Source organism: Ceratotherium simum, chromosome 32 (genome assembly GCF_057802395.1).
Source record: "Ceratotherium simum simum isolate JZ-2026a chromosome 32, ASM5780239v1, whole genome shotgun sequence".
In the NCBI taxonomy this organism is placed as follows: Eukaryota; Metazoa; Chordata; class Mammalia; order Perissodactyla; family Rhinocerotidae; genus Ceratotherium; species Ceratotherium simum.
In genome coordinates, this window is record NC_141931.1 from 17,631,420 (window position 1) to 17,656,746 (window position 25,327).

At 40.0% G+C, this 25,327-nt stretch overlaps 1 protein-coding gene across 1 annotated transcript in view; it reads left to right on the top strand.

The window, feature by feature from the left end:
• CUBN (cubilin) overlaps nucleotides 1-25,327 on the top strand; it is a 256,070-nt gene that overhangs the window by 122,445 nt on the left and 108,298 nt on the right. Inside the window, exons 32-35 of the mRNA XM_087420786.1 lie at nucleotides 18,993-19,152; nucleotides 20,946-21,059; nucleotides 22,820-22,930; nucleotides 24,485-24,613. Of these exons, the coding sequence (XP_087276912.1) occupies nucleotides 18,993-19,152; nucleotides 20,946-21,059; nucleotides 22,820-22,930; nucleotides 24,485-24,613 (514 nt within the window). The remainder of the gene's footprint in view (nucleotides 1-18,992; nucleotides 19,153-20,945; nucleotides 21,060-22,819; nucleotides 22,931-24,484; nucleotides 24,614-25,327) is intronic.

Below are 25,327 nucleotides of genomic sequence, written 5' to 3' on the forward strand. Positions count from 1 at the left end.
AATGGTATGATTTCAAGTATTATTTTACAAGATTAGATCATTAATCTACTTAAAAGATCGGTTGATTTATGACTATGTATTAACCTTCTAAACGAGTCTTCAGGGTCTAAGTTGGAAAAACATTATACAAACTTAAGGTATAGGACATTCACTTTCCATGATGGTAGCTTGGACCAACTCTCCTGACAGAGACTATTTAACAATTTTGGATGATATTTTAAAACATCTTCCTAAATGCAGCAAAGAACTCACAAGGCAGTATGAAATTGCCGAGTTAATAACTGAGAAAGATATATGCCTAGTCTTTGGGACTGCTTTTGCCTGTAGGGTGTTTGATGATCCAGAAGGGATTAGCCACACTTCTCAGAGCCTTTCAGGACAAAGAGGAACAAAGTTTGAGTCTAGGCCCTGAATAGAATGGAAGTCCTGGTAAAGCATCCCATATCCTAGGTAAAATGAAAGTAAAACAGCCTTCACAGAGACAGTATCCCAGCTTCAAGTCACCTGACTGGCCCCCAAAATATCAAGCCATGGAATAATGAGAGGGAACTCCATATTGCTAATGTATCTAGGCATTGGACATCTAGCCAAAGCAATTTAAAATCTTCAAGGAGGTAAGATCATCCTAGACCTCATTTCTACAATAATTTTTCATATGCAATAGCCAGCACACTATTGAAGATATTCGTGTATGTAAGGAGATAATATAACATCTATGAAATATAACATGAATAACAGACAATGGAAACAAACTAATATGTGAGATTGGTAAACAACTATAATTACTAAACTCATGGAGATAAAAGTCATAGGTAAAACTCTCAGCAAGAAACTGCAAACTATAAAAAAATGACACTGCAAATATGAAAAAGAGCCAACTAAAAATTTTAGATAAATTTTTTTTTATATTGTATTAGATAAATATAACAGCTGACATTAAGATCTCAGTGGAAGTGTTTTTGGCATATTAGACAGATTAGACAGAGATGAAGAGAGAAATAGTGAACTGGAAGACAAGTCAGAAGAATCTATTGAGGAAAAAGCACGGATAAACAGAAGGAGAGGTTAAGACACATAGGGGCACTTATAAATTTAATTGTAATCATTTAAAATACATTTGCATACATTTAATTGTAATCCGATAAGGAAAAGGGAGAGATAAATGGAGCAGAAGCAGTATTTGAGGAGCTAATGACTAAGACTTTTCCAAACTGTTGAAAGAAAATTTACAAAAACAAGAATCCCAAGGAACTCAAACAGCCAAATAAATAGAAATAAATAGAAAGACATACTTATCTAAAAAACTTAAAGATAAAGGAAAAATATTACAATCAGCCAGGAGAGTGGGTGGGTGGGAGAACAGGTCGCCTTTTAAGAAGTGGCAGACTTAATGTCGACTTTTCAACAGTGATAATTGGAAGCAGAAAAGACAATGGAATAGTATCTTTAGTTTGAAGAAAGAAAATAACTACCCATCAGGAACTCTATGCTCTCTTAAAATAGCCTTTAAGAATAAAGGTGAAATAAAGGGTTGAAGCAGAAGAGGTGCCTTCAAGAAAAGTTTGAATGGGCTAAAGACAAATTGTCTACCTCATGGTTTTGTCTGCAGTGGGCATGTCTCCACTATTTTCTCTCTCTCCCAGTCTGTATGGTGCCAGGTATGGTTTCTTCCCTTCTGTAAAGTCCATAATCCATAGAATTCAACATACAAAGGTGTGTGAACAAAACAAAGCCTAGGTCAAAGGCTTGCCCAGCATGGCTACATTTTTTCCTTCCTGTGATCATGAGTAGGGTTTTCCACCTACATGAGACATAAATATAGAGACAGGGTTTTTTATTAACTGCTGCCATATCTCAGCATGCAGCTGGGCTGGACTTAACAAACTGTAGCAGGGGGCAACAGATAGGAGGATGTGAAACCTCAATTATAATCTGGTCATAGGCATGGAGACAGGAAAATAAACCCAAAGCCAGGTGCTGGGAGGAGTCCAGTCTGGCAGATAAGGTAAATACAAAATGTAATAGTCCAAACAAGTTGTCAGAATCAGAGAATTCTGTAGGAAGTAGGTGGGGTACTCCCGCCAGTGGGCTGATGGGGCATTCAGAAGGAGATGCCACTAAGCACCTGAGCAAGATATTGATATAAAAAGTCAACTGTACCCACAGCGTGAGTCAGCATGGTTCCATGGTTAAGAAATCTAGCTCTGTGGTGGGGTGGACCTGGAACTGAGCCCAGATTTTGCCATTTTCTAGCTGTGTTGCCTGGGAGAAAGTGAATCTTTCAGCGTCAGCTTCCTTAACTGTGAAATGGGGATAATAAGAATACCTGTGTCAGATTTGTTGTTGGGATATTTAAGATTCTCTAAGTGACCTGCTTGTCAGATAGAAAGTTCTCGATTTGTGCTGGCCATGATGATAATGATGCCGATGGTGAGTGCCCTGAGAGGCAGGTTCAAAGAGCCACCGGAAGAGGGAGGTGGCATGGAATACCAGGAGGAGCAGTGGGCTTAGGAGCCAGGGCTTCCCGTCTGTGATCCTGGGCCTCAAGGTCTTCAGGAAAAGAAGAACTGACTTCTGAGCCTCTCTTATAGCACAGCACCTAGCATTTAGTGTACCTAGGACTCAACAACTGTAATAGTAATCATGAGAAAACAGAAGGAGTGATTCATCTGGGTCCAGAAGCCAGTGAAAGTGTCGCACTGGAGATGACATTTAAGTGGCAGAATTTCACTAGTGGAAATGTGGCAGTGAGGCAGGACAGGAGGCTTTGGGGAAAGAATGCGGGAAATTGTGCACAGAGGTATGAACATGCACGGACATTCGGGAATAAGAAAGGAGAGTGTTGTGCCTGGACTGCAGCTCTGTGTTGGGGAGCGTGTGGAGACCAAGGGTCTACAGAAGACATCCAAATTGGACAGACTCTTTTATGCTCTGGTGAAGAATTTGAAATTATCGTACAGATAGAATGAGGTTGTTGAAAGTTTTCTGTAAAACAGAGGAATAATAGATTCAAAACTGTATTTTACAAGGACAAGAAGCAGTCATGTAGGGGCCGGGTTGGCAGAGAAAGAGCAAGATGGCATAATGGCTGTTTGAAAAGCTACGGAAAAACCTTGCACACTGGTCTTGGGAGTGCAGAGAAAGAGACATATTGGAGAACTCTTATGGTCATATAGTTACCAAAATTTAGAGGCTAATTATATGGTAGAGGATGAGGTGGGTGGTAGAGGGGGGGGTTAAGACTATTCATTTGAAGAGTGGGTGAATGACGATGCCATTAAGTAAGTGAGTAAAGGGGTAGACTACAATGAGTTTGATTTGGAAACTTTTGAGTTTAAAAGTCAAAAGTTTACAAACACTATGTCCCTTATAGAGTGCAACGTATGAGTTCAGTGCTCAGGATGGGGTCTGAGCTGGATATATACATTTGAGGATAATTTCTGTATATTTGGTGGTGTTAAAGCCACAGAAGTGGGTGTGTCATTTATAGGAGTATTTTGTAAAGAGAAAAGGGCCACGTAGACTCTTTGGGAAACATCACCATTTAAGGGGCAAATGGAGGAACAGAGGAAAAGGAGACTGAGAAATGTACTCAGAGAGGTAGGTGGAGAACCAGAAGAGAGTGAGAGCATAGAAACCGAGAGTGAAGCCAATTTTAAAAGAGTAGATGATCAAAGGTATCAAATCCAGCAGAGGTCAACTAGGATGAGAATTGAAACAAAACCACTGAATTGGGTCTTTGATGACCTTGTAAAGAACAGGATTGTTGTGGGTAGTAGTGGAAGACTCCGGATCACAATGGGTTAGGAGGTGCAGGAGATTCTTAGCTTTTCCCCAGAATTATGGAAGTAAATGTCATAGGGGGATAAAAGATCATAATCTATGGGTAGGGCAAGATCAACGGAAGGTTGTTGTTTTTTTAATGATGGAAAAGCTTAAGCATGTCAAGAGGACAAGGTACTGGTGGAAAAAGAGCAGCTGGATGCAAGAGATAAATGGAATAACTGATGAAGTTGTGTTATCAGAGCAGAGACCTGAAGAAGAGACAGATTGGTTCTATAAATTTTGTATTTTCAGAATGAGAAATTGGAACACATGGCGGACCATCAGATATTTTTTTCTGGTTAGAAAATTTGTTTATATTGAAAATTGCATAAATCATATACAAGCTAAGTCATTTTTGTCTGTACAATTTATAAATCACCTTTACAGAAAGATAAAGCAATGTGAAAAAGGACTGTTGAGATAAATTGCGGTAGAGATATGCCATGTATGGTGCCAAGTGTACCCAATTATGGGGATGGGAGATCTGCAGAGGTGTGAAACCAGATGGTCCATGTCCTAGCGAGGCAGGAAGCTTGGCTCCAAGTTATAGTTAGTTGTCCAGGGGTTTGTGAAGGCAAGCGTTGAGGCACCAACCATCTATCCTTTATAGCTAGAGGGACACTGGATGTGAAACATACCCCAAAGTCCAATATCTTACATAATATCTCTGCAGTTTAAGTCCACACAAAGCCAATCATTCATCCTGGAGGCATTCAAGTTAATTTCTTGGTCCTGTTGCTTAGACAGAGTCATTAGCAAAGAGAAAAATAATCAGCTGTCAAAGATAATGTTTGTGTTCATGAGATTTTTAATAGAGCTCAAGTGTACTATTCAATACCAAGGTAAATTATGCTTGGATGGGACCAGCCATCATGTTTTTTAAAATTCCTATAACAGTTTGGATTGTCAGAAGTGGAAATATTAATTTTAACAGTCATTGTGATTAATAGTCATAAACATATAGATATATAGAATGTTAAGTTTTGAAGAGGAGTGATTAGAGATAATTTACTGTCATCTCCTTATTTTAAAAATAAGAAAATTGAGGTCCAGACAGGTCAGGATCAAGACGAGGTAGAAATTAATAGCAGGACCAGCACTAAAACACAAGTAAGCCTAAAGTAAGATTAAGTATTTTGGTAAAGTATAAAAATTACAGCCTATATGCAGGGAACTGAATCAGAGAATAAAGGACAAATGAAAAAATAGAAGGAGAAAATAAAATCCGGGTTACTTTGGAACCTTTTTTTTTTTTTTGGTGAGGAAGATCAGCCCTGAGCTAACATCCATGCCAATCTTCCTCATTTTTGCTGAGGAAGACTGGCCCTGGGCTAACATCCGTGCCCATTTTCCTCCACTTTATATGGGATCCTGCCACAGCATGATCTGACAAGCGGTGCCTCGGTGCGCGCCTGGGATCCTAACCCGGCGAACCCCGGGCTGCCACAGTGGAGCGCACGCACTTAACCGCTATGCCATGGGACCCGCCCCTGGAACCGTTTTGAATTCTCTTTCAGATGAACCCAGACTTCATTTATCAATATAAGGAAAAAGTGTTAGGATTTCAACTATGAAGTGGAAAGGGTCTTTGCTTTGAAGTAGGGGTGGTCTGAGTTCCATTCATCCATTCAATCTTTGGTGTCAACTATGGGACAGACACTGCTGGGCACCGGTTTCTAGGCATGGCACCATCTCTCACTCGCTTCATTGCCTGGGGAGCTTAGTTTTCTCATTTACAGAATCGAGTGCCTGGTGAACCCAACCAGAAGGAAGGAAATCAGGGGAAAGGATCCAGTTAGGAGCTGTGTTTGTGGGTAGAAAGAAGAGAACAAAGTGGAAGTTGAAGAAAAGGACACTAAGGGCCATGTTAGCGGTGGATTCATTGCATGAGGTTGCAGTCAGACCCGCACAGCACTGAGCTTCTGTTCACCATTAGGGCACAAGTCCATGGGCATTGGGCAGGAGATCATCTCTGCACACCACTTGCTATACAGAAGAGAGCTCTTATTGTAGTAGGCTTACTCCCCAGTGGGCCCAACTGGAGGCAGGGTAAGCCCACAGCTAACCTCCTGCCATCACTCTTGGCTTCATGGAACTAAAGGCAAAATTCAGCAAGTAGAAGAGACGAATGAAAATTTAAAAATGGAACAGTAATATGCAGCCTCCATCCCCTTTCATATAACCCACAGCAGAAGTCTGTATCCCAAAGGCATCAATCTGTCTGATGCACAAATTACTAGTAGATGCATGGCTGAATAAATGAATAAATGAATTTTTGTAGTCTCTACTCCTGTGATGATTGGTGCTTCGGTGGAAAATTGCAGACGACACATTTGGGAATGTGTTGTGCTGAGTTCACTGCTTGGCACGGTTATTGATATACAATCTCACTATTTCGAGCTGCATGAGACAGATAATATCGCAGAAACACATTTTCTAGAATTGCATGCTGCTATAATGTAAGAAGAGAGAAACTGCATTTTTTTACTTCTATTGAGATGGCAATGGCGTCATGGTGAGCTAATCAGAGAGCTCAACTTACACTCTGGTTTCCACTAATTTGGTAATATGTTTGCACTTTCTGCTGAGTCCCTGTTGAGTGGCTAATGTAATTAACCTCAGGCTCTCCTGAATGACACTTTGTGAGGATTTCTTGCTAAGGCAGCAGTGGGACCCACTGGCTGGGCATGACTCTTGTATGGTCAGCACGAAAATGGCTCCATTATATTTCCTTTCACGAAGGCTGAGTATTAAAGTGACCTCCGACTGACACTTTAATTGCTTAATTCGAGTCTCTCTTCTGAGCCTAAAATCCATGTAGCTCTGTGAGCTCCTATTGATCTCTGAGAAATACTGGTTGTAACTCAGTGTGAGAGCTGGAAGAGAAGTCAGTTTAGCGGTACCCCCAGCCCCTGGAGACTCCTGGCCTCTGATTTCAGCATCCTCTTTGCTCAGCACGCTGGAATGTCCGCCTTGTGAGAATCAGTAAGAAACAGATAAAAGCAGGCAGACCGCAGTCCAGATCCAGCCTCTCATTTGGAGAAAATATACACCAGGACTAACAGAGCCCAGTACAAAAAAAAAAGGGCACATGATGAGTGACTGTTTTCTTTCTGAAGCTTTTTGTGTTGATCTAGGAGAAAGAAAGCAAAGTGTCTGATTTGAACTGAAGAAAACCAGATCCCCCCACTCCCACCCCAAAGCTGCAGTGTCTGTTCTTCACATTGACTATCAGACACAGGATGGAACAGGGCAAATCCCGAAGGCCGTATCCATATCTTGTTTTATTTTTTTAAGAGACTGCCCATGATATGTTTCCTTTTAAAACATTGGTCATTGCTAAAACAGTGCAGATAGACACAAGAATAATAGAACTCAGTGCTTCAAAGAGACAGTGGAAACAAGTCTTCTTTAAATATTTATTGTTTTACAGATAAATCCATGATGGAAATCAATCTCTTTCTCCCTTCCTCTCTCCCTCTCTCCTTCACTCCTCACCACAGAAAGTTTAGTTTCCATTTGATACTCGAGGATGATCTCCTTAAAGTGTTTAATTTGTGACTTGCTTTTGATAACCTACTATTTTGCATTCTAGTGCCAAATTAGTCACCAAAAGTTGTGCCAATACTTTACATCCCCAAAGCAAAGAATAATTTGAAGCCCCCATTCTCTCTCCGTGGACCCAGGCTTTTTGTTTTGTTTACATTTCAGCTCAGAATCTCCTTAAATGCTTGTTTATTTGTGAAAATAAAATGAGCTTCTTGGACTTTTTTTCTCATCAACATTTCCAGTAATCCTGGAGGCACTGCTTGCAACAACTGCAAATTATCAGAGCTTCTAGTCTCCCGTAAAATTTGAAGACTGAGTGTGATAATGTAGAACAAAGAAATAGAAGTGACAATGTCCTAACTTGAGATGTGTGCCTAGGAATTTAACTTGGTATTTGATTTCAGAGGAGCAGAGCTGGAAAAGATCACTCACTGAGGAAACCGATGCTTCCTCCCTCCCCACCCCCAAGAAAAGCTGCTAACATGAGTAATATTTTCATTTCCTTCCTCACTTACATTTATGACTTTAACAGCTTGGATAATTTCCTGAGGGATTCCCCTCTTTATCACTTAATATTTCCTCTATCTTGGAGCAGTTTGCATCCGAAATGGGAATTGCATTAGCGGCTATACTACCATATGTAACGCGTGAAAGTACTTCTCATGCTCAAGATTGACTTTGCACCTCGATGTAAAGGATCTCTTCTGTACCCTAAATCTTTTATCCCGCACCACATTTTTTTACCCTGATAAGTTTTAAGGCAATCCCAAGCAGCAATCCCTTCTCCCAACTCCCTTGGGAGAAGGAGTTAAAAATGAAGTAAATGGTAAAGACCAGGTTGAGAGCCAAATTAGGCCAGGGGCAAGGTGAGGAAAGACACCATGCCAGACCAGATGGTTGGGTTGTGGTTAGACCGGAAAAGGACTAGGAGTGGATTTATATCTGAATCCAAGAATAGAACCAAGTTCAGGAATCAGGGATATAAATTTTAGGCTTATTTATTGGTCTTGGACACTGTGCCCTTTGTTACACAGTCTGCGAGATTAGCCACGCTGGGAATCCCATGCATGTTCCATGGGATGGAATGCATGACAGGTGCCAACCACTCCGAAATCCACAGGGGCCCAAAATAAGACTTTCTAAAATGCCCCTAAGGTCTGGATATGTGAGCGGAAACTTCCACTCTATTTCCAGAGCTCCCATGGTTGTCTTTTTAAGAGACCATGGACATCTCACTTGGCTTCATAGAATCATGGTCTCTTGATATTATATTCTCAGTGAATAAAACTTGATTTTATCTTTCTGCTTGGGTTAATGATAATTGATCAGATGTTAGACAGATGAAATTTGCATGTTGGCTCTTCACTACTCAGTGTGTGACTGTGGGCAAGTTACTTATATTTTCCGATCCTCAATTTTGCCAACTGCAAAATGGAATTGTAAGAAGGATTCACTTTTAAAAATGTAGTATTTAAAGCATTTATCACAGTGTCTAGTATAGATAAGTGTTAGCTGCTACTCCTCATTTTTCTATTACTACCACTACTGCTTCTGTTACTACTAATACTATGTCAAAGGTCTTGTTATCTTTTTAAAAATTGTGAATCTTAGGTACACAGAACTGGATCCATAATCCTCAGTTCATTGCTAACTGGCATCATTAGTTCATGAACAGATTCATTTTATTTTATCTTAAAATATTTCTTAAAATCTTAAAATATATATTATAAATTTTTCACACATTCTTCAATATATCATCTCAGTGAATTTTATCACTTCATAAATGTGGTATTTGGTACCTTTCAGAAGATTCACAAATGAGTTAAGAAGGAGAAAAGGAATAGTGCAGAAAATGAGAATAAAAGCATATTCATATACATCCATCATTTCTTTGCACAGGAAGCTCAACTCTGAAAGCTTAGGTGCCACACTGCCATAACTCTGGAGATTGTAAAACATGCTGTGTGTTTTGCTTTTGAATTAGAATAGTTTCTTCTTACTCCAGTTTGTAATAATTTTAACCCACACATTTAGTTGGTTTATTTTCTCCCTGAGCAAATGAAACTTAGTAAAACAAGAAGATAGGGGATGCCGTAGAAATATTTTCCCACCTGCTACTCTCTAATAGTCTGAGCGAATATATTCCAGTTTCTAGAAATGAAAGTACACACATTACTGAGGAAGCTAATGTTCATTTTCCCCCTCAGTCATGGGCTCTGGGCTGTGAGTGATGACTATTTCAGTAAGATGACCAGAAGTCACTCAATCAGCCAGAGTTTTGATCACAGGGGAGGGGCTGCCTCTGAAGTGCTGTGCATCTGAATCAGGCTCTTGTTCTTTACTTCATAAGCAAAGCATCAGGGATTGCTTGTCTTTATTTAGTGCAATTTTAAAAAGTATTGGGATCCTTAGATTTCCTTTTGGAGTAGATTTTGCGTTTTAGAAAGAGCACCTTGCACAGTGGCAGTTGTTTGGAGACTGAATTGAAGGGGGCATAAATTTAGGCAGGGAAAATTTCAGGCTGCTGTGGTGACCCAGGCAAGATGTGAGGAGGTCCCACACCAAGACCAAGACCAAGACCAAGACCAAGAAGAAGCCCTGCAGGAAGAGGTCTCAGAGATACATCCGAGAGAGAATTGACAGAACATAAAGATCTGTTGGATTAGGGGGATAAGGGAGAGATCTAAAAAAGGATTGGCAATTGGGTACATGCTTCTGGCATTTACTGAGGCAAGAAATGACTTCAGTTTGAGACATTGACTTTCAAGGTTTATGGGACCATCCAAGCGACGATGTCTGGAATGCTGTTGGATATATGAGCCTGGAGCTTGGAGAGAGGTCTGGGGTACAGTTGTAGATATTGGCCAACTATCAAATGTCTTGGAGACCTTAAAACAGAAGCCATATCCATTTAACTTGACACATTCCTGTCAGGGAGCAAAAGGCTAGATTAAGTGGCATTAATAGCCATCTGGCTTAGACACTGCGGTACTGTTATATGAATAGTGCATTTTCAGGTCTCTGTATGTGATCATTTACATGGCTGACTGGCTAAGAACTTAAACATTTAAAGTATAGATGTTATTTAATAATTTTACATGCTCCTCATATTAAATTTCTAAAATACAGAAAAGAAGAAATAAGAAATTAATGCCATCCACAATATTGTAATATAGAGAAAACTATTAAAATTTTGGCTTATTTCCTACACAAACGTTTACAAACACACACACACACTTATACACACATAAACATAGTTAACACCACACATCATTTTGTATCCTGCCCTCTTCACTTAGCGTCATTTAACACATTTCTTCTTAAAAATAGTTTCTTTGGCTATATAATCAATTATATGGACATACTAGAATTCAGTTAACCACTAGCTTACTATTGACCACTTAGATTACTTCTGGGTTTCTTTTCTTATTATAATAATGCTATGAAGACCATATTTACATGTGAATCCTAGTCTACATTTCCTATTATTTCTTTTATATAGATTCTCTTTTCTTTATTGAAAACTCTATTATGAAATATTTTAAGTATATGGAAAAGTATGGACCACATAATACATATAAAGTATGTAATGAACAAAAACATCTCACTGTCCGGACTTGCCAAATCTTAATATTTTGCCATATTTGCTTCAAGTTCTTTTTCTTCCCCAAAAGAAATGAATTGCAAAAGAGACAGTGAAGTCCCATGGGTGATACCATTCCCCACCCCGTCCCAGAGGACACCACTTATGAGAATTTGGGTTTTTGATTCCCACGGCTATGTTTATATTTTTTAATTATATGTGTGTATCCATATGCAGTATACAATATTACTTTGCATGTTTTAAAACTTTATGTAAATAATACCACACAATACACATCCTTCCATTTGCTCTTTTCAGTCAACAATCTGTTTTTAACATTTTTCTACATTGTAGTGCAGTGATCTAATGGTTGAGATTCAGTGCTCTCACCGCCACAATCCAGCTTCCTTTTCCAGTCGGGGAACTGCACCACCCATCTGTCGGGTGTCATACTGTGGTGGCTGCATGTTGCTGGGATGCTGAAAGCTCTGCCACCAGTATTTCAAATACCAGCAGGGTCACTCATGGTGGACAGGTTTCAGTGGAGCTTCCAGGCTAAGACAGACTAGGAAGAAGTACTCGATCGCGCACTTCCAAAAAAATTAGCCATGAAAACCCTGTGAATGGCAGCAGAGCATTGTCTGATATAGTGCTGGAAGGTGGGAGGATGGCGCAAAAGGACCGCTCAGGGTTCTGTTCTGCTGTACACAGGGTTGCTAGGAGTCGGAATCCCCTGGACGGCATTAACAACAAAAATGTTGTGATACGTTCAGATCTAATGCATTCTTTTTGCCACCACACAATATTCCTTTCATGACTATACCATGAATCATATACCCATTCTACTGTTAATGCCCATTTACGTTACTTCCAATAATTTTCTATTGTAACCCTAATAGCAATGAACATTCTGGTACATATTTCTGAATGCAGTTGTGCAAGAGTTTCCCTAGGGTAGATGCCTAGAAGTGAAAGTGCTAGCTTTTACATTTACTATGTGTTTCCAAATTCCACTAAAAAATGTATGTATGAGAATTCCTATAATGAAATAGGAGAAACTTACCTTCATATTCATAATATATAATTTAGACAAAACATTCAATGTATTGTCTTATTTGATCTTTACAATGATGAGGCAGGGAGGAGGAATTATCTACCCCCATTTTTAAGATGATGAAACTGATAATCAGAAGCTTCTGAAGTGCCTTGGCAAGAACAAATAAATACCCCAGATGGATCCAGGACTCAAGTCTAGGTGTCCTGACTCTAAGAACAGAGTGCTTCCAGCTGTTCTGACCATAAGATCCCTGTGCTTTCCAGGTGTTCCAGATCTAAGATCAGAGTGTTCTCCCCTGGGCCTTAGCTGGTCAGACGAAAAACATCAGATGGACCCACCCCTGCACGTAGGCTGTCAGCAAAGGCTGACAGGAGATGAACTATGCGGTTTGAGCTGAACGTGGATGTTGACATCCATTTAGGCTTCACTTTTTGGGTATTTATGAAGCTGCGTTGTGGAGCGGGTCAGGTGTTGTAGGGAAGGTGTTTGGGGAGGAACACAGATTTTTAAAAAAAATCACTGCCCTTCCTGAATTGGGCTGGATACTTAGTCACCCCCAACTCAGCCTGGTACATTAGTGAATCTTATAAATTCTTGAACAATTTGTGATGGTCTTACTTTCCAAAGAACTAAGGAAGAAATAAGGAAAGAAAACAATGGAATTCCCCATTGGGTATTCCCAGTTCCCTTTGGGAATTCCCTAAAGGGTACTGGCATTCACTGAGTGCTTACCGCATGCCAGGCACCACATATGACCTCAGTGACTCCTCACTCCAACCCTAGGAGAGCCAATTAAGAGGAAAGTGAAGATGTCACATTGTCTCCATTTCCCCCCTTTGCACACACAGCTCAGCCCATTCAGTTAGTGCCTGTCCCCATCCTTACACCCAAACAACCCCTTGGACCTCCAGTGACCTCCAAGTCACTAAGTTGCATGAATAATTGTTGGTGTCTTCAGTAGAGTTTGACACAGTTGATCACTCCAGGTGAGGAAAAGGAGACTCAGAGGTCCTAGACTCTAGATGGGTCTTAGAACCATTATCCCCCATAATATTTTCAGGAATTCTTGTGAGGAGGGAGGGGAGGTGGTCACCCTGGTGTCCATTTCTTGCCACTATTAAAATTTCAAATCCTCTCTCTCCTGCTTCTTATGGCTATTCCCTTTCTCTCTGCCCCTTGTTAAGAGAAAGTTGGAATTTAGACCTCTTTTCTTTATTTCTCCAAAATGCCACACACTTGAGACTCTTTTGCATAGTAGACTTTGATTAAATATTCCAGGCACTGGCAGGAGATTACTGCAAAGGGCAGCATAACAGTTGAGTTAAAATGTGATATTAGACCTCCTCGTCCTTAAAAATCCATTGTTCGTTCCTTCCCGGGTATCAGTTATCTATTGCCGCATAACAAATTATCCCAGAACTTAAAGGCTTAAAACAACAGCAGTGATAGCTTCTGTGGGTCAGGAATCCAGGTGCAGCTTACCTACGTCTTTCCTAGCTCACTCACATAGTTGTTGGCAGGATTCAGTTCCTTGCAGACTATTGGCTAGAGGCCACCCTCAGCTCCTTGCCATGCAGGCTCTCAACAGAGTATCTCACAACACAGGATATTGCTTCATCAGAGCAAGAAATATAGAGGGCAGGAGAGAGTGCCAACAAGAGAGAGAGTGCTGGCAAGATGGAAGAGTCCATCTTTCCTAACCTAATCATGGAAGTGATGTCCCATCTCTTTGGCCATATTCTGTTTATTAGAAGCAAGTCATTAGGTCCATCCCACACTCTAGAGGAAGAGATTACACAAGGGCATGAATCACTGGGAGCCAGATCAGAAATGCTGCCACTCCCCATTCTCACAGTCCCAGTTGGGTAATTTTCCTGGGTTGTGTCTCCTTCTCAGGCTCCCACCTCATCCGCATCGCTGGACAAACCCCTAACCTTTGACCTCTTTTTGTTTTTGCCTCCATAGGTGTCTAGTTCCCTCCCTCCAAAGTTTTATTCCTTTTTTAGACAGCAGTTTAGCTATCTCTCTATTTCACCTTAATCGTAGAGGCTAATATCTATTAAGTACTTACTATGTGCCAGGAATTATCCTAAGTACTTTATATCTTGTAACTCATTTAATTCTGAGGAACAATATGTGCTACGTACTCATGTCAATCCCATTTTACAGATTAGGAAGGTGAAAGATAGAGAGGAGAGAAATTTGTCCACCGTAATGTAAAATAACATTTATCCTATTGCAGTCATTCTCCGGGAGTCTATGAAGGTGCTTTGCTAAAGACTGTTTTTCTCTCTAAAAGGAATTCTGCCACCACCTTTTAAATAATGCATACTGTTGAATAATACATATTTCTATCATCAGTAAGTGTATGGGAAGGTACAAGTTCCCTTGGCCTGGCTCCTTTACTCAAATTATCGGTCCTGAGGACTCTGACCATAGGCCTCTATAAATATCACAGAAAGGGATGCTAGTCTCTCACCTCAATGTGTAACCAAGAGAAAGGGGCTCATTCTGCTCGCTGTAATCCAGTGTCAATTGCAAATGTGTCAGTGGTTGAGAAAGGAAAGTTTATACGATTAGCTAGCATAATCAGAAGATAGTGGACTAGGGTCCTAAAGAACCATCTTAAAATCATACAGAATCTTGAGCCAGTCATATAGGGGAAATGGGCAGGGAAGGAGGGGGTTTAGGGATGTTGATCATCCAGTGTGACGAACTTCAAGACACCACATTATCTCTTTCTTCTGACTTCTGTGATGGGTACCAACACAGAGTTTTTCTTTCTGGAGGTCATCATGTTTCTCGAGAACTGAGAGAACAAAGTTATTGTCTTTTCACAGCTGGAGATATGCGTAAGCAAGAGTCATAGAACTGACAGGTTATGTATTTTGCAAAAGAGAGGTGCTTAATCATCTAGGCTACGTGTAGGCTGGAGTGCATTCTCAGAGACTAGTGAGTCAGGATCACAGTTACGATATTTCTTTCTTTCCCTAAGATGGCTTCCTTCATGCTAACTTAAGATCTAGCTGTTACAAATGGTTTTCCTCCCTATGTCACTTTATGCTGGAGTTGACACATGTTAACTTTGAAAAAGGGTTGACATTTACCCAAATCTCCTTGAGATATTAAAACATCAAGTATTAAAATTCATAAATGTTTGACTCAGTTCTAATTTCTGGCTAGAGCTTAGGGTAAGGAGGGTTCTTAATAATATGTCATGTGTTCTGACTACTCGGCCTTGGATGTCCTCTGCCCACCTTCTGTCTTCCGTGTTCTCTCACAGAGCTGGCGAAAGGCTGGGACAGCCAGTGAGAAGGCACCTGGGAGCTGTGTGCATGGTGTGCCTGTGCCCTCTGATGAGACCCTCCCCGTACCCTTTGGGCCCAGAATGTAGAAAGCCTGCCCAGAAAGCAGCCCCAATTGACCTCTTTCCCACTGTAAATAGCTTCTTGTACCCACTATCATGCCTGCTATGCATTTATACATTCCAACCCATGAGGGAGAGGACAGCTTTTTGTTAACTCTGGGTTTTCCTTAACCTTAGTCTTCTGTTTTTAGAGGCCATGTACTCTTGTATATGTTATTCATTTACTCATCTGTGCATCAAACATTTATTTTTTGTTATGTTCCAAGTTCTATTCTTTTTAAAAATCGCCTATTTTTATATGATAAACATAAGTTTAGGTATTTTGAAAGTGTGTTGAAATCTTGAAATTTGACAAAACTCTGGATACTTTGTAAAGAGACTGACTAACTTTCTTGTAGAAGTTAGATTACCAATAAACCAGATCTGCCTCTGTTTCTAGAGCCCCCATAGTTGAAACTCCCAGGAATGGTGGCCACGTTTTCTTTTGTGGATTCAACTTCAAAATTTTATCTTACTAGTATCATCTAGAAATGAGTTAGTTGAGGTGTACAGTTTTTTTGTCTTTATATATTTCTCTGACTTTTACCACTTAAGCAACAGATCGAATAATCAATTCCCAGGCCTAGAATACTCTTAGCAGTAGACTTAAATAAGAACTATAAAAGTTGTGTAAATCTGTTACATGTGTAGCCAATGGTAATATAATTTGCTAGTTCTGCCTTGGGAACTAAATGGAAGTAAGGGAAGATGCATATTGATAATTTTCATGACTTTGGAATTTTAAATAAATGGGAACAAGGTTTCTCATATTTTCTTCCTTGCAGTTTTTTCTTATAATTTTATAAATTAAAACTTAAATTGATATTTTACAAGTGTTAAGAACACTCTCAAATAAAAGAATTGCTATTCTAAACTATTGAAAAAAACAACTGTCTCGGTGATAACCTGAGGTCTTGTGCTTTCATAAAATGACAATTAGGTTCATGTAATGTACTTTAATAACTATCACAAGCATTTTAAAGAGAAGTAACATGATATAACATAGAATTTGGAGAGAGAAGAATTAAGTTCCTGAGCCTGCTACTCACCAGCTATATGATCTTGGAAGAGTCACCAGCTTATACTGGATGAAATGATACTTTAATAGCTAGCACACTTGTTAAGTCTCACTTTCTTCATTAAAAAAAAAAATCACATGGTGTTGAGGATTAAGTGCTGTTAAGATGTTTGTGATGTTGCTTGTAAAATTACAACATGCTAATCAAATTTAGGGTGCCATTGGGATATAATTTTGATTCAAGGAAGTTTGGAAACCTTCTACTTTGGATCCATTCCTTGTGAAGCAATGCCCCAGCCATATGAATTTCAGCCACGGTCCTGGAATTCCAGGGTCTCTGGAGGAGAGGGATGGCTGGGAAATGTAGACTCCCTGGAAGATGTGCCCTTTCAAAGGACCCCCAGGGAAATGGCTCATTTATGTGACTTTCCAAACTTTCTAACCTTAACTTCCTACCTTACTTGTTTTGCCTTAAGAGAATTCCAACCATTAAGACAGAAAAACACAACTTAGAAAGGGAAGGAACCATATCTACTTACTCACTAGACCTCTGAATTTGGGGAGAAATGAAGAAGACTGGAAGAGTCTTGCCTTTGTGAGTTCATCGACTAGTAAAAATCCTCTGAATGTGTGTGTTGTTGTTGTTGTTACTGTTGTTGTTTTGGTGGGGGAGTCTATAAACCTCATGGAACTCCAGCATTTAAGAAATGCTGTTCTAAACAAACGAACAAATCACTTTGAGAGAAGCAAGTAGTCATGACCAAGACTCACTTGTTATATTCCCCAGACCCTAACTCCAGGCATTCTAGAAGGTATTCTTTAAAGCAAAATAATATTAATATAACATGACTGAAATCTTAGGATGTTATAGCTATAACCTTAGGAAAGTACGAACCAAGTACAGAGATAAAAACGGCTTGGATTAAACCAGTGGTGGCAATATTTGAGAGTAGGTTAAAATATAAATGTCATAAGAGGTTTTGTAATGATGGTTTGTACATTGTTTTGGCTACTTTTTAAGGTTTCAAAGTGTTCAAAAAAAGCAGTCATAGTGGACTGGAAACTATATTTTGAATTGGTTAAGAAAATGTAATTTAGTTTTTAATCAATCTTTAAATGTTGAATAAAAATCAGTTTTAAAGTTTTATTTACTGGATATGTAGGTTTAAAATTTGAACATTAAATGAAATAAAGAAAAAGAAAAGAAGTAATGCTCCAGAACCACACTTATTTAAAATTCATTATTGTAAAAGCTTTAGCCCTCTCATTGGGAATTAAAAATCCTATTCATGTTTGATTCATGTGCTTTTATCAATTAAACTGAGAATACCTTCCCAATCATACTTCTGTGCTTAAAAGAACACTGATTATAATCATCACTAGATATTTAAAGTCATTTGTGTGTACCTCCTTTGTATTAAATCCCTGAACTTTTTATTTTTCCCAAGACTTTCTTATGAAGCATAAATGACAATTTATTTTTAAATGAAGCAGCCATATTTTAACTTCATATTTGAATCCCACTCTGGTGGTTGGCAATTGATTCATCTATCCTGCTTAATTGATATCTTGCATTAGACAAAATGAGAGTTTCAAGTGTGGACCCTAGAATCTAGCTCTCTGGTTCAACACGACCTGCTCCCTTTTAGCAATTGTGTGACTTGGCCACATAACTTAGGTTCTCTGTATAGCAGTTGTCTTTTTCTTAACAATGGAGGGAATTTTAGAGGAGAAAATGGGATAGTATATGTGAAGGGCTAAATCCAGTTCCTGGCATATAGTAAGCAAACACTTTAATGAGTGGTTGCTATTGTTATCATCCAAAGAAAAGGAGCTCATTTCTCCCGGTTTATACATAAGAGCATTAAAAAAATTCACACCAGACGCACTGAGTTCCAAGAAAATGAGCAAGCTTCAATTTCACAAACCAACACGGTGATGTGGGGTACATATAACATAAACTCTATTTCATTGGCACTAATAGAGGGTCAGCTAAATCCTAGCATAGCACTGGGGGGACACAGAGCCCAATATGTTTTTTCAGTTAATGAGATAATTTTCTAAATTAAGCTCACATCGCTATATCATTTGAAAGAATTCTGCCATTTCTTTTTTTTCTTGACCATGACCCTATGAAGAGCAAGATGCTCTAGCAAATGTTGGGTTTCTGAAAATGAATGGTTACTCGTCATTATTTCTAATCCATTTGCTCTTGTTTTCATTCTTGCATCAAACATTTCAGCACATGTTGTGGGTATGGCCCATGATGTGACTGCACTGGGGTCAGGGGAAGAAGGAAGGCTGTGAAAAAGATGGCATTTATAAAACTATCCAGAGAAACTCCTACTGAAATCCATGTAAGTTCCCTAGAAATGACCAGACTCAGGCCCGCCCATGAAACTGTGTGATGAGACCATGAAATAAAGCTCTAGATCCAGCAAACGTGTTGTTTTCCACTAGCTCGCCGATGTGCAGATAGCCCATGGAACATGGGCCTTTTAGATGTGAATCATAAGTTCTGAACCATTATTCTCCCTGTTGTCTTTCTTTGTAGGCATATGATGGTTTAAGCTACACAGCTGCCCGCCTTGCCAGTGTGTGTGGAAGACAGCAACTCACTAACCCCATCACCTCCACAGGAAACAGCCTCATTGTGCGATTTCAGTCTGGCTCTTCCAGACAGAGCAGGGGCTTCCGAGCTCGCTTCAGGCAAAGCAAGTACCTGTGGGTCTCCCCAAGGCACAGGCCACCTGTTCTTAAGTGCCCCTCTTGGTGCTACAATAAAATGAGACCAGTCCTCAGAAATTGGTCCCAGCATTCTACTTAACATGCAACAACTTAAATAGAAAAAAGGAACTATGATTTGCAACTGTTCCAACTGTTGATCCTTTAAATTTACCACTGTTGAACTGTTAGATGATGCTAACTTCCTTTGGATCTGTGTATCTCTCCAACAAGTTTTCAGAATAATACTTAAAAATACCTTTACTACTAGAGACACTATAAAAAAGTGTTTATCCAAATTCATTCATTCTATTTTATCCATCTCCTATTCATTCATAGGTAAATTATCTAGCATTTATCCAAGGTTTTACCCTAGGAGGAGATATACAGCTATCAATTACAAGACTTGCTTGTACTGTGGAGTAAGATTTTAACCCTCGAGGTAGTGGATTCCCTCATTTCTGAATCCTGCCATTGTCCACCTGAAGAATCAGTGCTGTTTCCCATTGTTTCTATTCTAAAATCACCATGTCTCTGTTCTTCCTCCTAGCTCTTCCCCCCAATGCCTTTCATCTGGCACTCTTAGAGATTAACCCTTCATCCCACGGTCAGAGATGGAACCCAGAGCTGAAGGGGTTGTAGGTTGTCTTCAATATGCCTCTGATTTTTATTCAGATGCTTGTCATCCTTCCAAATAAGTTGAGTCTATTTAGTCATTTAGTCTGTTTTGGGGATTTGATTGTATTCTATTGTAAAGAGCCTTGGCTAGGGATAGTTTCCAGATCCAGGTCTCCCCAAGACACACTGTAGACTTTGGAGCAAGAAGGTCTGCATAAATCAATCACTCTCCATGCTTTCAAAGAAAGAGCAGTTTCTTAATATTCTTTTTTCATGTAATTATTCACTTATGTTTTGCTTCATGGTAATAAAAGGTCCCCAGTAGGTCTTATCTGGACTATTGTTAACAGCCTCCTGAATCTCTCCCACCTTTTCCCCTTCTTCCTCCAAAGTCAACTCACAAAAGCCCTGCTCTGATCATGCTGTTGAGTGTTCCAATGTCTGTCCTGGCTCTGCACTGCCTAGAGAATGGAGCCTGAGCTTCTCTGGATGTTACCCAAGGGCCCTGGAACCTGCCCTGATCTCTTTCCAGCATCACCTCTGACGCCCTTCAAGTGCCTGATGCTTCAGCCAAGTCTGTGTAGATGCAGCCCTTACCCCCTCTGTATCCTTGCTCAGGCTGCCTTCTCCCTGGGCTCCTCTTCCTCACCCCCAGTTCCTCCTTCAGCCACTGTCCCCTTTGTGAGATGTGTCTTATACTCTCCACCTGCCAACAGACTATCCCTCTTAGGAGCTCCCATAGAGCTGTTCACTTCTCTGGTAATACACAGCCGTCCTTATGAAGTCTTGTTCAATTGACTATTTGTTTTCCTAAAAAAAGTCATTGTCCATAAAGAGATTATCCTTATACCTATAATTTATGAGTGGGCAATGTAAGTGAATCAATGCCAGAGTTTTGTTTGAATGATTCAGGCAATTCACAGCCATTTAATCTGCTGTTCTATGCCACTCCCCGCTTCCTGTCATTGAAGAATATTGTTATAAACGTACAGTGTGTTCCACTTTCTCGTAGTTTACGTGCAGCTTCCTTGGCAGAGTACTTCCTTGGCACGCCTTTCAGAAATAAGGAAAAATCAGTTATGTTTTCATTCATCAAATAATTGTTGTGTACAGTCAGTGGAAATCAAAAGTATATGACATCTGTGTGTGTTTGTGTGTTCCTCAGCCTGTGGAGGCTACATCCTCACCGACTCATTTGATACTATATCCTCTCCATTGTTCCCTGCCAAGTACCCAAACAATCAGAACTGCAGCTGGATAATTCAAGCTCAGCCTCCATGTAAGTAACAAAAACAAAAAAGAAAAGGAAGCCAGGATGGATGGTCTCTGTGGGAAAGTCCATCTATGACTAATGTTCTTATCTCCTTGGTGGTAACAATTGATGGCCTTCCTTTTCTTTTTTTGGAAGTCCCAATGCCTGATGTGCACGAGAACAGGCATTTCCTAATCTGATAGGAAGTAATTTTTACTGTTTGTTCTTAATTTAAAAATTTTTTTTAAGTTTCAAGGCCTAGCAGAAAAAAAAAACCCTATAACCTTGCTGTATGGACAGGCAGCAAGGTTATTTTGGGGGTAAGCAAAAATAATTGATAAATAAATAGTTTTTGACACGTGTGCCTTGAGTGTGATAGATGTTCAAGACAGTTACTAAATGAATAAATGAATAATAAGAACTATAGACTGGAAAATTAATAACCCACAGTTTGGGAATGCAGTGCCATGAGCGTATTGATCTTCAATCGAAGTGGAAGCTAAATTATAGAACCTGGTCTCTCCTGCAATGCATGTTTTAAAAAAATCCCAGTATAAGCCTGGAAGAAACACTTAATAAGTGCTTACCTTATTTTCTTTGTAGAATCCTAGAATCTTATTTTCTGACCTGGTAGCAATCTGGTGGTAAGGATTACTGTCTACATTTTACAGACAGAGAAAATGAGGAGACCCCTAAGGACTCAAGCAAAATGATTACAAAGAGAGTGGCCCTGGGGCCCTTATGAATCCCATTTCAGATGAGCCCTGCCCTTCCTTGAGGTTTTCAGGAAAAATTTATGATTTCAGACATAATGTGGGAAAGGCATTAAGTTCTCAACTCCACTCTATAATTAACGACCTGTGGGATAATAGGCAAGTCACTTAAGCTAATGAGGCCCCATTAGCTAATCTAAAAAATGAAGAGTTTGGCTTAAATCTTCTCTAACACTTTTCCTAAGGATGTTAAGAGTTAACAGAAAGATATCTTTCTGGACAAGCATATGGTTTGGGGGTTGGTGATGTAATCCTTATTCAGAGAAAGTTGCCAGCCAGCCAGAAACTGAACCTTAGATAAAGAAGCCTCCTGCCTTGGGCCCAGCAGTTTTGCACCTCAAGACAATTTCTAGCGACTTATAAAGTGTTTAGATGAAAGATCTCACTGGTCCAAGGACAACAATAGGAAAAGATCTTATGCTGAAGTTTAGGGATGCTGGCGGAAGAACAAAGGGAAAATGTACCCAGGCATTTGCTGATCTGCAAGTAACTCAAAGCTTTCTTTATAAATGACTCTGAAGCTCCAGAGCCCTGGTTCTAGCATTAAAGTAAAACCTTAAAGTGCTAGCCTATGTGTGCCAGGGAGAACAGAGTCTTATTTATGAGTACAGGTAAAGAATCAGAATTTAAGGAAACTATTCTATTGAGAAAAATGCTTCTGAGAGGAACACAGCAATGACTGATATTAAAGCGTGTAAAGACAATATGTTCCAAGAAGACAGTCCCCGTAGTTCATGGAATGCCCTACCCAAGGGTCCTCTTATTTACCACGACCATCATTGCAGATTCTACAGGCATTTTCGAAAACATTCATTTTGTTGCTCTTCAAAGGAAACCTTTTAGCAGAGCTGTTGGTACTTTCCCTCTAGCCCCAGTCAACCCCTGTGCAAATCTTCAGAATTCCTTGCTTCCGTGCTGGAGAACCCACAGGTAAAATGATCAGAGGTACAGTTTCTCTCCGTGTATGTTTTGTTTGCCAGCACTTTATTAAATAGCCTTCTCTTTTTCTTACAGTCAATCATATTACCCTCTCCTTCAGTCACTTTGGCCTTGAAAGCAGCACATCGTGTACAAAAGACTTTTTAGAAATTTTGGATGGCGGTTACGATGACGCGCCCCTCCGAGGTACTGCAGCGCTCACTCATTTATGTCTGTGGCCTTGGCTGTGTTTTATCTATATGTTTACGCATGTCTGTGCTGCCATTCCAGGTTAGAATGTTTCCCATAAATATGAAGTACAGCATAAGCCAAGTAAAGATGATTATAGGGTAAGAAAGCAGGACTTAATATGAGGTTCAAGAAACTCAGCTTGTTCATATTCAAGGACATGAATAGTTTATATATTAAAAAAAATATATTTAAAAGTTGCAACTACTTTAGATAGTAGTGAAATGTAGTCCATTCCACCATTAGGTAGCATTGTGTGAGAAATTTCTCACTAATGTCTGACCACAGTTCTTATACTCAAATTGAGCATGTTTCTTCGGGTTTTGTCCTCAGTGGAAGCAAAAAAAAATAATGATAATAAATAAATAATCTGCATTTCTGTTTGTAAGACATCCTAGTAAAATTAAAGATTGCTGCTATCTAGTTTCTGAAATGTCCTTAAGCAAAATAATCGCAGATTATTTAAACTTTCTCCATGAGTTTACTCATGTTTGAGCTCTGTCGTCCTGCTTCTCAGCCTGCACAGAAGACAAGCTCCATCAGAGAAGGGGCTTCGTTTTGCTCATTGCTTTATTCCCAGTGCCCAGAACAGTGCCTGAGACAGTAGTGAGCCATTGATGAAAACGCCTGCTCCGTGCACACTTCTGATCGTATTGCTTGTGATTTTGTCTATAAGCATTTGACCAAGGATGAGGGTACATTATTTAACACATACTTATATAGCTCTTATCTTGTGCTAAGTACTATTCTCAGAACTTTATAAATAATACTCAATTAATCCTCAGACCCTTATGATATAGGTTTCATTATTATCAATATTTCCTTTTCTCAAGGGGGGAAACTGAGGCACAAAGAACTTGATTCAGGTCATGTAGCTAAATGGCAGGGCCAGGAGTTGAATCCAGGTATTCTGGCTCCAACATCCACACTTTCCTCGGCCATAATATATTGCTTTTAGGTATTAGCACATTTGTCTGTGCAGGTCCCTACTGTGCTGGAGATTTTAGCATGAAGGACATTTGGAGCCAGGTCATCTATGTTGTTCTTATCTCCCCCTAATGTTCTTTATCATATTTAGAAATCATCTCTCCCATGCTTGTATTTACAGTTTATTTATTTATTTATTTTTTAAAGATTTTATTTATTTTATTTTTTTTCCCCCCAAAGCCCCAGTGGATAGTTGTATGTCGTAGCTGCACATCCTTCTAGTTGCTGTATGCGGGACTCGGCCTCAGGATGAACGGAGAAGTGGTGCCTCGATGCGCACCCGGGATCCGAACCCGGGCCACCAGCATCGCAGCGCGCGCACTTAACCACCAAGCCACAGGGCCGGCCCTACAGTTTATTTTTAATTCTCAGGCATTGTCTTAAACACGGACTCTGATTTAAATGGTTCTCCTAGTAGTGATTTCTTCTGTTTGCTTTGGTCTCTTGTGATTCTAGTAAAGATACGTTTACTAGAAATCATGGCCTATGCCGTTCATTCTCTTCGCTGTTATCTTCATTATTTAGGCCGCTATTGTGGTACCTCCATGCCCCATCCCATCACTTCCTTCAGCAATGCCCTGACGCTGAGGTTCGTCTCTGATTCTAGAGTGAATTTTGACGGTTTCCGTGCTACATACACTGCATCATCATCAGGTAAGAAACATTAGCAAATGGTGCTACTAGGTTAACAGAAGTGTGGTAGAAATCTTTGGTTGTTATTTGGGACTCTTTTACCTACAGAGTTGGGAACTAGTTTCCTGAGATCACCTCTGTAACTAACCTTACCTTCTTCCAAAGTAGGTTAACATACTTGTGAATTCTAACAGTAGTGAACTCTGTGCCGCACATTCTTTATGCATTCGTCCGTTGTTTCCATGTCTTGGCTACTGTGACTAACACTGCCAAAAGTGGACTCTAGAAGCGGAGAGAATTGGTTGGAATGATCTTAGATGACTTGCTTATCAGCTTCTTGTTGTTTCTCCTTCATGACATGTTTGTTAAGGCAGCCCCTGGCTGACAATGCACGATGGCATCTCTTATGGGTGGACAGTCTCCCTGGCCTTGCACTTGGGCTCAGGCAGGGTCTGGATGTTGTCACTGACGCAGGATGGATGGTGGCGTGTGGGCAGGAGGGGAGAGAGGAGCCACCCAGTACTGGGTCTCAGCCAGGAGGATGCTGTTTGTCAACTGCCAGCTTCCTTGTTATTAGCAGTTCAAAGCCATAGAACACCGAGAAGATTTGTGTGTGTGTTTCAGTGTTCTCCTGAGAGGGAAAAGCTGGGATACTGCCTTCTGTTCTAGGCCGGGGTTAAAAACACCATCCTGGTCAGAAATACAGAGTGGTCATAGTATTAAAACAAGTCTTTT